This window comes from Lindgomyces ingoldianus, assembly GCF_010093535.1.
Source record: "Lindgomyces ingoldianus strain ATCC 200398 unplaced genomic scaffold BDR25scaffold_26, whole genome shotgun sequence".
NCBI lineage: Eukaryota > Fungi > Ascomycota > Dothideomycetes > Pleosporales > Lindgomycetaceae > Lindgomyces > Lindgomyces ingoldianus.
The window spans coordinates 240952-258347 of record NW_022985187.1 but is presented as its reverse complement, the minus strand read 5'-3'; the positions used below and the strand labels follow the sequence as shown (position 1 = coordinate 258347).

The window sequence follows — 17396 nt, the reverse complement described above, 5'->3', positions numbered from 1 at the left end:
GGCTGCGGCTTACAGGTTCCTTAGTTGTGTTGTTTCTGAATGTGAGACCGCCGTTTCGGAGGACTTTGCAGGTGGAGAATCCAATGGAGGGTTAAGCTGAGATAGATACTCTAAGATTCGTTAATAGAGATCGAAGGCTGGTGCTGGGTGTTGGGAAAGTCTTCACGAGGCTAGAAAGATGGAAGAAACCATGAATAAGGGAAGGAAGATGGAGTTACCCCTATACACTACACTCCGCTAGAGAAAAGTATAAGAAAGCTTGACGGACTACTACATATCTCATTCAAAGCTCAGCATTGCTCTCCTAGACTGTTGGAAGAGGTTCGAAGAGATTCGCTGACGCGCAGCTCTGTGAGGCATCTCATAACCCCTCTCATTTTGTTGACTTATGTAGTAGCTTCACATCCAATGTGTAGCAATTTTTGGTATCGATACTCTGCATAGCCCGTCCAAAGCGATTCGTGTAGAGAGTATGAAGCGAAACTGATATGGCCCGTGCGCAAGGACCAAAGGGGATCTCTTGAAGTGGTTGAGCCTGACACTTCAACACCACCACTAGATTGGAAGATGTACGAATGGGGTCGAAGCAAAAAGTGTAAGAGTCCTTCCATATCGAAGGTCTGAACAGGTGAACAGGGCTATCTACAGCTGTTTTCGTCCTATGGTTGATCGCTAGGAGACTTAGGAAGAATATCAAGAGGGTACCAATATCCATCCTAAAGTACTCCTGCATCTTTTTTCTTGTGGAACGAAGAGGGGAAGAATTGATTACATTGTGAGGAATAGAGGAAATGGAGGAAAAAGCAGGATTGAGGGCAGACATCTAGATGGATGACTCCCAACATCGCGTTCCTCGTGTCAGCATCTCCTCGAGGTCCATCGTCACAATATAGTTTTTCAGCTCCTACAAAGCCTTCGTCCCCTACCCCTACACCCTCCTCATATACTCTTCCCATCATGCTCCTTCATAGTCAAACTCTTCAGATCGACATCATGAAGCGCACGCACGTTAACAGCTGTATGTTCCCCATAAAAGGTAGGATCCAGGCTCTTCGCAAAACACGATGTGCCACAGGTCGGGCAGAAGTAATGCCCCATACGATGAGAGCCGAACGTATATTGCTATCTCGCTTATCAGCACATTCCATTGAACCTAGAACCTGAAGGCGAGGATTCTGGGGCTGAAATCGTGCAGAACTTACAGTCAGCTCGCCAAAAGATCCCTTATCAAATGTGAGATCGGCGTGAGGGACATAGATAAAGATATATCCATGTCGAGAACAAATGCTGCAATTGCAGCTCGCGACGCCAGCAGCGGGGTCGGAGAGAGGAGGAGATTTGACTTTAAAGGTGACACGACCGCAGTGGCAGGAGCCAGGATATGTTTGGCTGGGTTTGGGATCTTCGGTAGACATTTTTGATATAACTAGGGAATTGAGATCTTGGAAGATGAATGGAGGAAAAGAGGGATGGATCTGAATGCTATGATGGAAGAAGAGAGATCCAGAGTTTAAATACCCCGCACCTGAAAGCACGTCTGGTGCTCAGATCAAGCACGTTTCCGTTCAATTCGCTTTCGACCGCCACATGCAGGCCAAAGCGCTGCCTCCGGCGAATGATATCTCGCGCTCTCGCGAAGCAGCGCGTAAACGACAACGCGACGTCAGCTGAGTGGCGCTTTTCTTCGCCAACATTGCCTCTGGACCCGAAATACGAACTCAATGAGAGAATGTGAGTCATTGTTGATAGATAAGATACGGAAAAGAAGGGGCAGTTGGCGTGAGCTTGTTCTTCTCATGCTGACCTGGTTGTGTAGCCTTGCAGGTGCACAAGTTATGAGAGGAGTCCTGTATTGTGGACTGAGGGTCTGAGGAGCTATATGATTTATATAGTATTAATAGACGCAAAGCCTAAGGTTAATTCGGCAGCCTATTGTAGAGCCCTTTAGCTTACACGCCCCCTCAGCTTTAAGCATAGAGTCGGAGCAATAGTAGCTATTAACATAGTATGGTAGCGACAGTAACTAAAGTTAATTAGGTAGCCCATTGTAGAGCCCTTCAGCTTACAGATTTTTATGGAGATTTGATGCAGTACATTGTAAGTCAACGCATACGCGAAGACTAGCATTGAGTGATAGAAACTCTAGCACCTACTACAGTAATCACAGAGGCAGTTAAGAGAGTGCATCAGAAGGCACTAAAATAATTCCCTGACCAGAATGGAATCTCAGCTTGAATTTTCCGCATGTTTATTCAAGGGTTGCGTGGTGCTGACATGGAGTGCTCGTAAGGCTTCCTTAACCTAGGGATATTAGGTACACTACCGAAAGGGGAAGACTAAAAGGCAAACTTCAAGACTATGCATCGCAAATCTGATGATCAAGGCTCTTGCGTCGTGACTCACGCCGTTCAAGTAGAAAGAATAGCCTCCATGGTATACCAAAAAGATACTCAAGAGATTGGCTATACCATACAAGAGAAGAAGGTTTGCGTCATAGTAGGCGTAGACCGTGATGGAAGGTATGCTTGCAACATTTAACAGCTTATATTTGCTAACATACAGTGGAAGCAGCAAGAAGGGGCTTGAAAGCATCAATAAAATGCGTGCTAGACAGCAGAGTTATTAAAAAGACCAAAGAGAAACATCCAACGAGAATGCTTATATGTTCTCACGTAACGATACATTCCGCGAGCTTCCTGTTGCGTATAATGGGACTCTGGTCAAGACTGCGAGTGAGTGTAACAAGGTTTACGCCTTGTTGTTAGCCGTGACGTTAAACGCGGGAGAAGTATTCTAAGTCTCGCAGGTGATGAACTCAGTATCCGATTGTAAAATCGAAATCAGAAACAAAAAATCTTTTAAAAAGTAGAAAAACCGCAAACAACACGTGGGCGTAGAACTCCCTCACTCTCAAGGAAAACGACAGATTCCATCCTCCCATGGCTCCCATGATACTAATTTACCTGGACGCGGACATCAACGTCAAGTTCCACTTCATGCTGCGGTAGCTAACATTATAGGATAACAAGGTCTTGAGCAACAGAGTGAAGCCTTTCTATTTGTACGTAAATTTTATGCCTCACTAGAGTGGCCACTGCTGTCTCTCAGGCGGCCCCAGTTCTCGGCCACTGAGCATACTATAGTATTGATGGTGACCGATAGCCAAGCAAAAATTCAGTATGAACTGAGCCACCATAACAGTTAGGGACGCCAAGTGAGTTCTTCTACTAAACGACGCTGCGGCGTTCTTGTCTGTTTCCCTGTCCCAGCTATGGCTTTAGGTACCACCGCCAGTTATAGAGGTATGGCGTTAGATTAGAGGCTGATTGCTACGTATGGCTGGTGTTGTGAGCTCGATATCGGTCAAACTGACGATTACATCGTCAAAGAATGCGGGAAAGGGGTCGGCGTCTGCGACACATTTGTAACGGTCTGGAGATATTTCATCGCATTGCCGGTTCGATGCGGGTGACATATATTCGTGAAGTAGAGCTGTAATCTGACCTGGACATGACTCAAGAGCGATGTTGCAGTTGTGGGATGAAAAAAAATTGATGTCCCTCCGCCAAGCGCAAAATCTCTCCTTCTGCGGCAGTGTAGCATGCTGTGCTCAACAAAAGAGGTGGGAAGAATTGCTTGCTCCAATGGTGCGTGAACGGCGATTAGCGAGGCGCTAAATATATGCCGGACGATGGATAGTCAACCTGACACTACGTTGAATGAACGTTCCGCAATTGGCATATGTAACATATTGAACATGCAGTGGATCATCCTGAGAGCGGGGGTAGGGAGGCCGCGTGAGTCATACCTGCACATGTTCCATTTCAGCATCCATTCTAACATTCATAATTCTCCACAAGTGTAGCATGTTGAAAATGCACTAACTCGCTGCGAGACCTTGAGTAGAAGGCTCCACGAGCTATATGCTTTAACGTGTCTCCTTCCACTCAGAACACTAAAGCCGTCGTGGATTTCCTTGTGCCACTTCCTCCCGGCTATTAGTGACACATAAGTTGAAGTGAATGGGCATGGAGTAACAGCAATGCTGTGGCATGATATCTAAAGAACTACTTGAACTGACGGAGGACACAGTGAGCCGGTTGGACACTCTACCCCAAGTTAATTTAGCAAACTACCTATTCTAAACTTTTGGAGGTGGCTGAGGTTTCTGACCAACACCCATCTTGTGTATCTGTTTGACGTAATACACTTGCACTTGTTAGTATGGTGGAAAAGAAATGTAACATATAAAGTCAACTTACTTGTATCCACACCAGTTCCAAGTATCTTGATTGGCAACATCCTTATCAACCAATTCCCTTTAACGGGGGTCAGGTCAATTGCGGCATCCTCATCTTTCACACCCTCATTCAAAAGCATATCCTTTGGAAAGCTCGGCAAAACAGCTGCTGGTCTCGCGAGCCCAATTAAGTCGCAAGAATTGCTCTCTAGAGCAGCAACCATACCTATCCGACTTCTGAACCCGCCTGTGACCATCAAGATGATATTTGGATATCTTTCCCTCACCGCTCGAGCATAGTCGAGGAAGAAAGCCTCTCGTTGGACGGACCTTATTGATGGGAGATTGTCGCCTTGTGCCATCCGCGGGTTTTCATAAGAACCACCGCTGATTTCAAGGAAGTCGACTTGCTCCCGTGAAATGAGTCCGATTTGCTCAAGACTTTCTTCGAGGTTCTCGGAGCCAGCGACGTCAGCGGAATTGAGCTTGATGCTCACACAGAATGAAGGAGGAACTTCTTTCCTGATTGCTCGGATGATATCGATGAGGATTTGCGCACGCTTAGCAGCTGTGCCCCCGTAGGCATCTGTTCGGACGTTCATCTTAGAGGAGAGAAATTGCGAGATTAGGTATCCATGTGCGCCATGTATTTGGATGCCCTTGAAACCACTCTCATACGCCAGTTTTGCAGTCACCGTGAACTGGTCAACCACCTCCGCAATCTCTTTCAGTGTCATCTCCCTTGGGGTGCCGAAGATGGTGCGTGATAATACGCGATCCAGAATTCCGTCGCCAAGCTTGAGAGGTATCGCGGAGGGAGCTATCGACTTATCGAAGAAACCACGATTTCCGGCTTTTGCAGGGCTCTGCCGACCTGGATGAACTATCTGGACGATGGCAGGCGTTCCATTACGTTGTGAGGCTAGTGCCCATCGAGTCCAGGCGTCTCGCGTAGTGGGAGATATAGATGGCATCACCGCGACTGAATTGTTGGATCCCCTGTAGATAGAAGAAACTTCCACGTTACCTTCAGAATATTAGTGGAGATCTGAGGACTGGAAGACGAGACATGCCAGTCAGAATTGCGCCCCATTCACCGGATCCCCAACTGGTGTATGCTGCGATAAACTTATCGCCTGGGTTAGAATCATCGGCCATAGCCTCGGCCATCGCCGCCTACATGGGTCAGCCTCAGGCCACTTGGGGAGTATTAAGTGTTAAATTATACCTTTACGAGGCGGTTTGGAAGGGTAAGCCCGCATGGTAGTTCAATAGCAGCGCCTAATGTTGAAGACATGGTTGCATATTATGATAGAGGAGTTGGGGAAAGGCTGCTTAAGACGGGTGAAACCGAAGAAATGTGTTCAAACAAGGAAACAGCAAAGAGGATTCGCTATATATATGATACCCAGAGATATTATCAATCTCGTTCCTGGCGTGAGCATGATCCCGCGTTAGTCCCGCGTCTCCGTTGCAGGTGTGCGTGCGACGCGAAGCCATCTCTGATTGGAGAGCTGTCGGCCAGACTCATTTTTTGGGTGGAGTTCCGCAACTCGTTGAACAGGCCACCAACCGAAGCGTCATATCGACAAGTGGACGGGTTTTTTTTCGAGTAAGCTTTGTAATGAAGAGCGATAGCGAAACACTTGAGGTGTTGAGGCGGACGAAAAGCGGATTGAAGACTTGGCACTGAGTTGAAGGAACCGGGGCACTGACCACACAGTCAGTTCGCCGTAATAAATCTTGCACACTGGGATACCTTCCTAACTTGGGAGAACGTGTGATCAATTGAGGATTTACAATCACATAAGAGACTACATTAGGGATGTTCTTACGCTTAGTAAGAATTCATATTGAACTTTGGAAGGGTATCTTATCATCATCACGTGATCATACATTACGACTTAGGCAAGGCTTACGAGGAAGTGGTCTGAGTGCATTTGTGACTCCTTAGACAGCGTGGCAGGTGGTGGTGACTCGTGCCTTTTCCGAGCCACTACTCCCGCTATGTTTTGTGTCAATGCTTATCCGGCTGTTGTGTGATCCCAAGTCACCTAATTCCAAGCCAGGTATTTCCTTCGCGCTAGTTGAATGTATGGTCACCTCCATATTTTGATATATCTTGAGAGGCTCTCCGGTGTAGTTGATTCGCTCTTGGCTTTCGCCTCTCCGCATACTACCGCTCTTACTATTCGATTCGGATTGAAGTCTCGTCTTTGGTGCGTTGCTTTTGAAGGCAGATATTGTACCATGAGGCCTTGAGTGAGTTCCATATTGGCCAGTACCATAGGAGTTGTGGCTCCAGTTATTGAGATTGAAGATACGTTGGAGGACAGGCCAAGTTAAAGGAAGATTGGCGCAAAGGATGGCGGTGTAGGATTCGCGGAGATACCAGATTGTCCATTGCGTGCCGAATGGATGCGTGAAAGAGTAATATTTATTCAATACGGCTGCAATGATCTGAGAGGCATTAGTAAATAGCAAGGTGTGAGGAGACATCGCTAAGGCTAGATCATACCGTAAACGTCCCGATAAGAAACACGCCGAATAGTATAGTCTTGTTCTTCTTCGGGAGCTTAACTTTAAACAGTAGTGGCATTGGGATAGCGATGATCATAAGATCTGAGGAAATGTTGAACACGGCGTTTGTTATCAGATGATTGGTAGCAGCGGAGCATTGGGCTAGATTATAGAAGTTAGCAGTTAGACATACCTGGGTATGGAAAGGTTTCATACAGCTTCGTGGTGGTACAGCGAAGTATTGTGAGAATGGGCGGCACCAAACTCCGAAATAAAGTATCTCCATCACCACAAATCCAAGGGCAACATAAACCGCCACAGCCTTGACTAACTTGTGTTGTGGCAGTAGTACTCTAGGAATCTCTGTCAGTTAAGTCTGAATGGGTCGTGAAATTGCAAGCATACGTCATGCGATTATACATGATCAACAAGCATGTCTTAACCAGCCAGACGGTAAGAATCTGCATCTGTTCCGATACTAGTACGAGCTTAGAGCCGTATATTCTTTCGCTGATATCCTGAGAGGAAAAATGCGAGACATCTTCCCCAGGGGCGATGAGGTTACTACTTGTGTGAATAATGATATGCATGATGGCCATCAAAATCGTATCCGTGGCCTTGGGCACCGATTAGCGATTTACTTGGACAGAAACCATAGAGTGGTACCATTGCCAGGACGATCAAATAGTCGTCAAGTTGGAGAGATTTCCATGACCCCAAATGCAGTCGTCTTGAGGCAAGTCGCGTCAATACAACAAGCCAGCAAAGGGCGTACCAGATTCCAGATTCGGGCTCAAGGATCGACATGGTAACGATAGAGTAGGGAAGAGGTGCTTGACGCGCGACAGGGTGGAAAAGCGAAGTGATGAGACTAAAAGAACTGGGGCATCATTATAATGGAATAATTGTGCTGTAAGGGAGGCTGCACAGTGGAGGATATCGTGACCAAGTCCACTCAAGCAAGAATGTAGTCGGAGCGAGTAGCTGTGTAAAGGTGGGCGAGTGATATGTATGACAATGGGTTAGGCTCAGGCCGCAACATTGCCTGCCAAGGGGTTTCGGCCGACGGGAGACTCAAACTGATAAAGTAGGGTGGTTATCTCCCACTTTTCAAATTTGCCATCGAGTTCCCGCCTTCGAAGTTTCCGTGACCTTGACAGAGAGCGCAATTGGTCCACGAGGGCAGGGTCTAGCGGTAATGTGGGATAGGTTGGCCGCTGCATTGCAAAGCGTCCCCCGAATTCTGCAGGTGTCAACCGGCTTGTTCGAGAACTTGCGTGCCATCGGTGGAGCTTAAAGATCGAAGGCGTCGTATGGCGTTGAGGTAAAACTGAGCCCCCCGACCGAGCTATCCGCTTTGTGGAAGGTTCGTCCTCGGTGCAGGGGTTCTGTTGAGATAATCGATAAATCCACGTGGGCTCACCCGCGGCCACATTCCAGGAACATGGGATGACACTCAGATGTCCCTAGTAAACTGTTACATTCGAAAAAGTGGAATGATCGTAGAGCCAACCGAACGCCTCAATATCCTTGAAGCTGTGCGAATGACCAATCCGCACCCTTTGGTTCCTATGTCGCCAGGAACAATTACTCGCGTATATGCGCGTTTCGGGCCGTTGTCATCCATCCACTCGAAGTTCTCGTCTAGAAGCCAGCGACGACTTGATGGCTTGTGAAATGCAAACAGTCCCTCATCGCTAGCCGACGCCGGGATTACCCCCTTCGGACCGCCCTTTGGATTGAGACCACTTGAGGCTTCCTGTGTATCATGACTACTGGTCCCATCGGAGGCTATCTTCAGCGATTCGTCCGACGCGACTGTGAATCGTCGACCCCTTCACGATCATCCTCCAGGGATTCGTTTCAGAGAGGAACATTTGACATGCATGCTAGCAGAAATTCATGCATCTGCTTCCTAATCCGGGTGATCCTTTCGCTCTGGAATGTGCATCGAACTTAGACACGAACATCATCGTTGAGTTGATCGTGTTGGGATCGCCAGGACAGAGGAGTACTCATCCCCCCTAAGTACAGCAAGGGCCGTTCCATACGGCAGACGATCAAAGGGTAACGTGACAAAACTCAACCAAGAAAATTTTCTCGCACCTCCACACACCCTATATAGTATTAAATTAACCTGTAGAACGCTTCTATAGCTTTAATACATGTTTAAATAGTATTTTTATTATATAATATTATTTTAGCATGCCTAGTCAGTGTGTAGACTTATTTTAAAGTAAGGTAAACTATTAACGTTACTAAGCTAGATAAAATCTCTCAGCGTAACTTGTAACAAGGTAGGTACAGTCAGCCACGTGGCCTTATCTTGCTTATAGAGGTTTAGGTTAGACTAGAGGCAACCGCTAGTACTAGTGCTAGCCCTAGAATTATCTATATATATATTATACTATGTGAGAATACTTAGCTTATGTAAGGCCGGATGTTCCAGAACGGGCTAGTATGGCCTCCCCTGACCTGTTTGGAGGTCACATGACCTGTGCTTCGTATATAAGCATGAATCCTGACCAGTGCTGGCGATAGATCGATCCGATTCGTGGATCGATCCGAATCCACGCTATCCTGAATCTGGATTGGATCCTCGAATTAATTCATAGTCTTGGCTGAAAATTTGCTTCCCTATTAACAAAACAACTTTAAAAGTCTTGTACAATAGAATCCTATAAATTAAGCTTAACTCTAGTGCCCAAAAATAAGGGCGGTGACATTAGAAACTTTGTACAACTACTAATGTCTAATAAACCTACTAAACAAAACAGCTAGCTTCTTTAATACTGCAATTTCTATAATTGCGACTACGCTTTAGAGGTTGTTATAAACTTTTAAAGGCACTTAAAATCTAACTACTAAGTTTTAGCAAAGGGTACTCTTTCTCTTGTACAACAAGCAGGTGCTATTAAACTCTAAGAGCTATAGGACTGCGCAGAACCTTGCACAAGAGGAGATATATAGAATGCTGTGTTTAGAGCCTATCTAGACAAAAATATTATTTAAAAGGCTCTTATATAACTAATTGTTTAACAGCGTTTTACTTTCTTAGTTGTTAAATTATTGTTCTTTTAGGCTTTTATACAAGCATTAAATCTTGTTGCTAGAGAGGCTATTTTAGTTTTACACTCTACTATTTGTACAGCAATCTAAAGCTATTAGTATGAAGAGAAGCTTATTCTTTAGCGCAAGATTTAGACAGCAACCTTAAAGATTAATGTTGCGCTTAATCTCTAGACCTCTCTAAACTAAATCCTATTTATTACAATTACTAAACACTTTGTATAAAGCTTAGATAATACTGTTACTAAACACCTTCTTGCTTTACAACTAGTCTTAGGCTATTCTAGTAAAGAACAGTTCTCTGTACTTTGTACAGTACTTAAGGAGTATAAGATTACTAGAAATCTAGAAGCAGTTGTTAGAGATAATGCTAGCACTAATAACACTCTCTATTATATAATTAGCAAGTGGTATTCTAACAAACTTAATCTGCATTAGGATCTTAAGAATAAAAGAGTTTACTATCTTAGTTATATTATTAATCTTATTATGTAAGCATTTTTGTTTTTAAGTTTATATAAAAGTTATCTTAAAGATCTTAAAGCTGTAGACCTTAAAAAGGCAAATAGATTGCCCTCTAATTCTGTATAACAAGATATAATTAGAGCTATTAGTCCCTTTAGCAAACTTTATAACATTGTGGTCTATATTTATAGTTTAGGGCTTTGTACAAATAAGTTTATCTTGCAAGCTAGACAGATAATACCTTTAGACAATTGTATAAGATAGAATAGCTAGTATTATATAATTAATACAGTAATTAAGCTTAAAATGCACATAGATTTCTATGTTAAAAACTAACCTAATTTTAAACACAATACTTTAGAGACAAAGGATTAGAAAATGCTTTGTATAATAAAAACATTTTTATAGATTTTTAAGGATGTAATCCTTTAAAATAAAGGAGATGCAAAATGCCTTAGATAGGCTCTTCCTTCTCTATAGATCTTACAGACTCACACAATGGCTTTCCTAGCAAAACATAAGAAGGGAGATACATAATTTAATAAAGATTATGTTATATAAGCTACCTAGGCACTTACAGCATAGCAAAAATAGTAGGACTTACTTTAGAAGCATTCTCTCTACTAAATTACAACAGTTTTACATCTTTATTATTATACAAACTAGGCTAATAAGGTAATGCTTGCCTTAAGGTTCTTTACTAAAGACTAAAAAGCATAGAAAGCTTAGCTAAAACAATTCTAGCTTAATTTTTAATCTAAATATTAAGATTTATTATTAACACCTCCCTAAAGTAAAGCGTAAGAGCAAAGAAAACAACAGGCTACTTGTTATACAACAGCATAGATTATTTATAAAGTCTAAGATTATTTAATTAAAGCTATAACTAAGCAAATTTTTAGTAATTAGGCTTTAGTAGAGAATCTAGATAAGTAGGCAGAGTATATAAGAGAGCTAGCAACAAAGGGGGTTAAAGATGTGTTAAAATAGTAGTAGGATAACGTATAATAATCTTAGTAGCCCTTTCTTACTTATCTTACACTTAAGATCTACTCTATACTACCTATAAGTAATAAACTAGAATGTATTTTCTCTAGAGCACGTTATATAATCTTTTAAACTTAAGCATTATTAAATCTTAATATTATTAAAGTAATTAAATCTTTAAATTACTAGTTAAGTTAAAAATAAGTAGACTATTTAAAAAAGTAAAGATTTTTATTTCTTATCTTATTCTTTGCTTATAAAAAGACTGTTAATTCTAAGTAATTTATTGTATAACATTCTAGCGCCTATTCTTATTATTACTCTCTAGCTCCTTAATCTTGTACAGGTAATCTGTAACAATGTTGTTTGCACTAGAAGACAAAGTTGCTAGGGGACCTATACTATTGTTAGGTGTCAGACGATACTGATTAGGTCAAGAGCTATTGTAGTGACTGTAACAGGCAGCTTAATCTTTAAATTTGCAATTAGCGTAAGCAGCTGCCTACTTAAACAAGAGTAAAACACACTCTAAAAATAGACTATAGTAAGAATAGCTAGCACACTCTACTATGTAAGTTAGTTGTTGTATAACATGTAAGATAAAAGGCATACAGCAAGGTTTTATGTTAATAGTACTATAAGTCTAAATTAACACTGCATTAATGTATAACAGGCAGTAGGTATTTAATTAGAAGGCATAAAAGGTGCTGCTGTAGTATTTAACATTGTTGCAGGGTGCAGAGAGAACCTGTTTCTGCTAGATCTAAAATTGTTAGCTTATTATACAATAGGGGGAGTAACTTACAGTATGCGCTACAACTCCCAGAGCTGCTTGTACGTTTGGGTTAGAGGCAGCGGGAAAAACCTAGATGCATCTTTTGCAGCCATCAGCGCCATGCTGCTCCTAGCTATTTTCATCATTCTCCTTAGCGTTCTAAATTGCAATGTCCATGTTTTTGTATAATAAGATAAAAAGAAGATACTTTCTATAATACGTGTTGTATAAGGCAGGGCTTAATATACATTTCTTCCTCTATTGTTTAGATTTTAAGCTATTAACTGCTCCTATTATAAATAGAATCCTATTGTCCTAAGCTAAATTTTTATTAAATGTTTGTTGTACAACTTATTAAGAGTACAATAGCACAAAAAATTAAGTAAAAGACTAATTGTTTAGAATAGTTGCCTATTTAGCCTTAGCGCTGGATCGATTCATGGATCCGATCCAGATCCAGGATAGCGCCACGTGATTCCGGATAATCGATTCGGACCGATTCCCGCCAGCACTGATCCTGACAAGCGAGGCTTGGCAGCGATTCGTCTCTCTTACTACACTCCTATCTTTCTCCGAACCCTTGCTCTCAGTGCTATCCGTTCTATCTACTATCTCATCTTTACAGTATTATCCTTTGTAAGAACTAGCAGCCTTATACTTTATAAATTACTATAGTAGCTTAAATGCTTGAAATGTAGATTTTTTTAAATTACTTAAAGAGCTAAGAGTATTTAACCTTTCTTGTTAGTATATTAAAGGTTAATTAGTAGATGTATTATTAATTAAAATACAAGGTGCTAAGATTTTATTAGAGTAGATTGTTTAATTATAAAGATTGCTTGCTTGTGAAATATGCTATGTCACGGTATCCTCCCCGGATCCCAGACATAACTGTATCAGACGCGTACTAGAGTATTATTAGTGCACGTCTGACACAAACATAACACAACACAGACATAAACTTAAGCATAAACTGCCTTAACACTAACTAAACCTAGAATAGGCTTAATTTATACTTAAAGCGCTTAGACTTTTAAGCTAAGTATTTAATTACTAATTTTTTTCTAAACCTTTTTATTTCTTACACAACATCTTGTACTTACTATAATACCTTATGTAGTAATTAAACTAGACCTCTATAAAGCTCTATAACCTTACTTATGCATAATTATAACATTATGTTATGTTAAAACCTTAGCTAAAAATAGCTTCTAAATCTAATCTAATAAGCTTAGTACTTGCATAACTTTAAGCTATTAAAGTAAGCTAAAAAGCTTTTTAAAAAGCACTTACTTTATAAAAAAGCTACTATATTATAAGCTTTAAAGCTTTTTAAAAGGACTTTAAAAAACAGCTTTATGTTATTAAGTAGTCTGTTTCTACCTTAACTCTTGTTATAGTAGTAAGAACTAAGAACTTACTAGCCTTAAAGCTTACTTAGAAGTCTAGAGATAGCTTAACTTTTTTCTACTTAATGCTACTTATAACTTATAACTTTTTTAACTTAGTAATAAAATCTAACTAACTCTCTAATCCCCTACTATTTAATAAAAAATAGAAAGACCTACTTTTCTTCCTATATAAGCTTTAATATAAACTTAAAGAAAACATAGACTAATTTCTCTCTAAACACTTTTAGTTACTATATGCCTACTTTTAACTTAACTATAATATAACAGCCTTAATTAACTTACTAATAAATAAAGATATTATTAACCTAGATTAATTTATAGTGTTTTTATAAGTAACTTATAAAAACTTAAATAAAAAGTTAACAGCCCTAAGTTACTTAAACACTTTATAATAAAAAAAAAAAAGCTTTACTTTACACTTTACTAAGTTCTGCTAACTTGCATCTAATATAGGCCTAAATAAAATAGGTCTAATTATAGCCTTATATAACTCTCTCTTAACTAAACTGTAATGCGCTATAGTAGAAGAACCCCTCTTAAACAACCTTAATATGTATGCAAACCTAATTACTACCTATAATAATAACATAAGGTTCCTCTCTGTACAAGCCCTAATACGCTTCTAAACTAGCGCAGTTGCAAATAAAAACTCTAATATAATAAAAATTAATTTAAATTATGCTCTAGTTAGTTTTAGAAAGTGTAAAAATTATAAAAAAAAAAGTTAATACTTTAAGTGTAGTAAGTATAGTTATATTTTTTAAAACTGCTTTATTCTCTTTTTTTAAGTCTACGTAAGTAGTGCTGCTAGTATTTATTAAAGATTTTTACTATTTTAATTTTATTTTTATAAAGGCTTTAACTTGTATTTAAGCTCTAATCTCTCTTGCTACTCTTAACATAGCTGCAGCTATAGCAGTAGAAGCCTGCAAAAAGGCTTGTCCTAGGGCTAAGTTACCCTCTAGGACTAATTTAACACTAGATTTTTACTAACTTATAGGCTAAGTTTCTTACTAATAACTAGAAGTACTAAGTTAATATTTTTATATATTTATAATAAAGAACTATATTAGCTCTAATATAGGCTCTTATTAACTTAAAAGTAAATAGTATAAGTTATATTAACAAAGAACTAGTATGTAAACTAAATCTTTAATTAACACTACTTACCTAAATAATTTACTTAACTAGATTTAATAAAAAACAACTTAAAAAAGGTTTTATCTTTTATACTACAACTATTATAATTACTTACTAACACTATAAGAAGCAGATTAAGCTTTATGTAATAAACATAGAACATTATAACCTAATCTTAAAACAACTATAGCTATATTAGCATAAAGTTGCTTTTAATTATTAAGAGTAAGTTCTAAACTTTAACTCTTTTTAATGCTAAGATATATGCTTACACTTACACTTAAATAATACTTAAATAGCACTTAATATAAAAGGTTTCTAGACCTACTCTTTAATAACCTAAAAAAGAACTACCTAAGTAAGGCTAATAAGCTAGGCCTTTTACTAAGATAGGCTATATAAAATAATTTAATAACTACTTAAACTTAAAAAAAAGAAAGCCTTTAAAGAACCTTTACTTACTTAATTTAAACATAAACTAGGACTTAAATAGTAGATAGACATCTGCTATATAGAACCTACCTTGTTTATAACTCTAGCTTAATAACTAGATTATAAAATCTACGCAGTTATAATTTCTAATATAGACTAAGCTTTAGCTCCCTAAAAACACACTAACTTAAGAATAATAGTCCTTTAAAACTACTATAACTTATTACATGTCTTTTTCTAAGATAAGTTTAATAAGCTTTTAATATAATGTCTATATAATTACTAAATAACTTTTAAGCTTAGTAAACAACCTAGTTATAGGCTACTATATAGGATGTTACTAAATAAATTAAAAGTGCTTTAAAAATACTTTAATAAGAACCTAAAAAAAAGGTTTATTTAAGCTAGCTTCTTACTAGTAGTGTTACCTATACTATTTATAAAGAAACCTAAAAGTAGGCTTTAATTTTATATTAACTACTAAGGACTAAACACTATTACTATTAAAAACTAATACTTAATTCTTTTTTTATAAGAAACCCTAAGCTAACTAAGTAAAGTAAAGTATTTTATAAAGTTAGATATTATTACTACCTTTAATAAGCTAAGGATAGTAAAGGGTAATAAGTAGCTAATAGTGTTTTAGACCTAATATAGACTATTTAAGTACCTAGTAATGCTCTTTAGCTTAGCTAACACGCCTAGTACTTTTTAACATTTTGTAAATAACTTGCTCTAACCCTACCTAAACGTGTTCTACACTATGTATATTAACAATATTCTAATTTACAGCAATAGCCTTTTAGAGTATAAACAGCATGTACACCTAGTGCTAAAGGCTATAGAAGAAGTAGGTCTATAACTTAACATAGACAAATGTAAGTTCTACTAATTAAAGGTTATATATTTAGGATATGTAATCTCTACAGATAGCATCTAAATAGACCCTATTAAGGTTTAAACTGTGCTAGATTAGTAATACTTAAAGAATGTAAAGAATGTTTAAGCTTTTATAAGATTTACTAACTTTTACTAATAATTTATTAACAACTTTTTATAGCTAGTAAGCTTTATAATTACACTTACTAAAAAAAAGTTTAATTTAACTTTAACTTAAATTACTAATAGTTTTTTAACTAGCTAAAGAAAGCCTTTACTAAAGCTTTAATACTCTGCTACTTTAACTTTAAACTACTAATACTTATAGAAGCTAATGCCTTAGACTACATAGTAGTAGGAGTTCTCTTTTAGACTAAGCTAGACAGGACTATTAGGCCTATTGTATACTTCTTAAAAAGAATAAGTTCTATAGAAAGTAATTATAAAATCTATAATAAAAAATTACTTGCTATAGTACGCTGCTTTAAATAATAGCAACCTAAACTAGAAAGTGTAGCGCATTTAATATAGGTCTTATCTAACTATAAGAACTTATAGTACTTTATAACTATAAAATAACTTAGCTACTAATAAGCTTATTAGTTTAAATACTTATTTTATTTTAATTTTAAGATTACTTATTGTTCTAGTTAAGATAAAAAGAAACTAGATACCTTTATAAGGCAATTCTAAGACATCTTTGCTTAAGAAGAAGTGTAAAAAGCTTAACACTAAACTTTACTTTAACTTAAGCTATTTTTAGACCTTAACTTAAATAAAATAGATTAGATAATTAATTAAATTATTACTAATAAGTATTTAAATAATAAATTTATTTAAAAAACCTTAGACCTGCTCTAAAATAGCGCTAGTTAGTTAAAAAAGGTAACACTAGCTAACTATAAAAACTAAAATAGTAAGCTGTATTACTATAACTAACTTATAATTTTTAATTCTAATAAACTAAGAATTAAACTACTCTAAATTATACATAACTTACCTATTAGAGGACACCTAGGCAAAGGAAAGACTCTTAACCTACTACAGAGAGAGTACTACTAGCCTTACATGTTCTATACTGTACGCTAATCTGTATTATGTTGCTATACTTACTATAAAGTAAAAGCCTTTTAAGAAAAGTATAATAGCCTACTTAAACTGCTCTTAATTCTTAAATAAGCTTAGAAAGACATATTAATTAATTTTATTATAGACCTACCTTTATTTAAAGGGTACATAAATATTATAGTAGTTGTTAATTACTTAACTAAGTATTAACACTTAATACTATGTTTTTTTATAACTGCCTCTAATATAGCCTAGTTATTCTACTAATACATATAGGTTTACTATAGCCTGCCTAACATAATTATATTAGACAGAGGTACGCAGTTTATCTTAGCTTTCTAGGACAAACTCTATAAACAGCTCTAAATTATCCCCTATCTATCTACAGCTTTTTACCTAGAGACTAACA

General features: G+C 38.1%; 3 protein-coding genes across 3 annotated transcripts; all 3 read right to left on the bottom strand.

The window, feature by feature from the left end:
• Nucleotides 1-628: 628 nt before the first annotated feature.
• Nucleotides 629-1469, bottom strand: BDR25DRAFT_290595 (glutathione-dependent formaldehyde-activating enzyme). Its single transcript, XM_033688526.1, has 2 exons — nucleotides 1203-1469; nucleotides 629-1122 (listed from the first exon to the last, which is right to left on the bottom strand). The coding sequence occupies exons 1-2, from the start codon at nucleotides 1413-1415 to the stop codon at nucleotides 940-942; spliced, it is 396 nt and encodes a 131-aa protein (XP_033544895.1). The 5' UTR covers nucleotides 1416-1469; the 3' UTR covers nucleotides 629-939.
• A 2672-nt stretch (nucleotides 1470-4141) lies between these two features.
• BDR25DRAFT_326849 (NADH:flavin oxidoreductase/NADH oxidase-like protein) lies at nucleotides 4142-5537 on the bottom strand (the record flags this gene model as incomplete). The annotated part of the gene is made up of 4 exons (XM_033692304.1): nucleotides 4142-4209; nucleotides 4263-5267; nucleotides 5314-5416; nucleotides 5469-5537. The coding sequence occupies 4 exons, from the start codon at nucleotides 5535-5537 to the stop codon at nucleotides 4142-4144; spliced, it is 1245 nt and encodes a 414-aa protein (XP_033544894.1).
• A 302-nt stretch (nucleotides 5538-5839) lies between these two features.
• On the bottom strand, nucleotides 5840-7677 carry BDR25DRAFT_57167 (uncharacterized protein). The gene is made up of 6 exons (XM_033698760.1): nucleotides 7427-7677; nucleotides 7166-7377; nucleotides 6977-7113; nucleotides 6759-6922; nucleotides 6000-6700; nucleotides 5840-5951 (listed from the first exon to the last, which is right to left on the bottom strand). Exons 1-5 carry the CDS (start codon nucleotides 7565-7567, stop codon nucleotides 6191-6193), a joined length of 1164 nt encoding a protein of 387 aa, XP_033544893.1. The 5' UTR covers nucleotides 7568-7677; the 3' UTR covers nucleotides 5840-5951; nucleotides 6000-6190.
• Nucleotides 7678-17396: the final 9719 nt, after the last annotated feature.

What these genes read in the sequence shown, in the direction of transcription:
- BDR25DRAFT_290595 (XM_033688526.1), bottom strand. Translation starts at nt 1,415, where the DNA reads ATGTCTACCGAAGATCCCAAACCCAGCCAAACATATCCTGGCTCCTGC. An exon ending in GATCTTTTGGCGAGCTGACT is followed by an intron (nt 1,123 to 1,202) that starts GTAAGTTCTGCA and finishes TAAGCGAGATAG; the next exon opens with CAATATACGTTCGGCTCTCA.
- BDR25DRAFT_57167 (XM_033698760.1), bottom strand. Translation starts at nt 7,567, where the DNA reads ATGTCGATCCTTGAGCCCGAATCTGGAATCTGGTACGCCCTTTGCTGG. An exon ending in ATTTGATCGTCCTGGCAATG is followed by an intron (nt 7,378 to 7,426) that starts GTACCACTCTAT and finishes TCGGTGCCCAAG; the next exon opens with GCCACGGATACGATTTTGAT. An exon ending in CGCTGTACCACCACGAAGCT is followed by an intron (nt 6,923 to 6,976) that starts GTATGAAACCTT and finishes TCTATAATCTAG; the next exon opens with CCCAATGCTCCGCTGCTACC.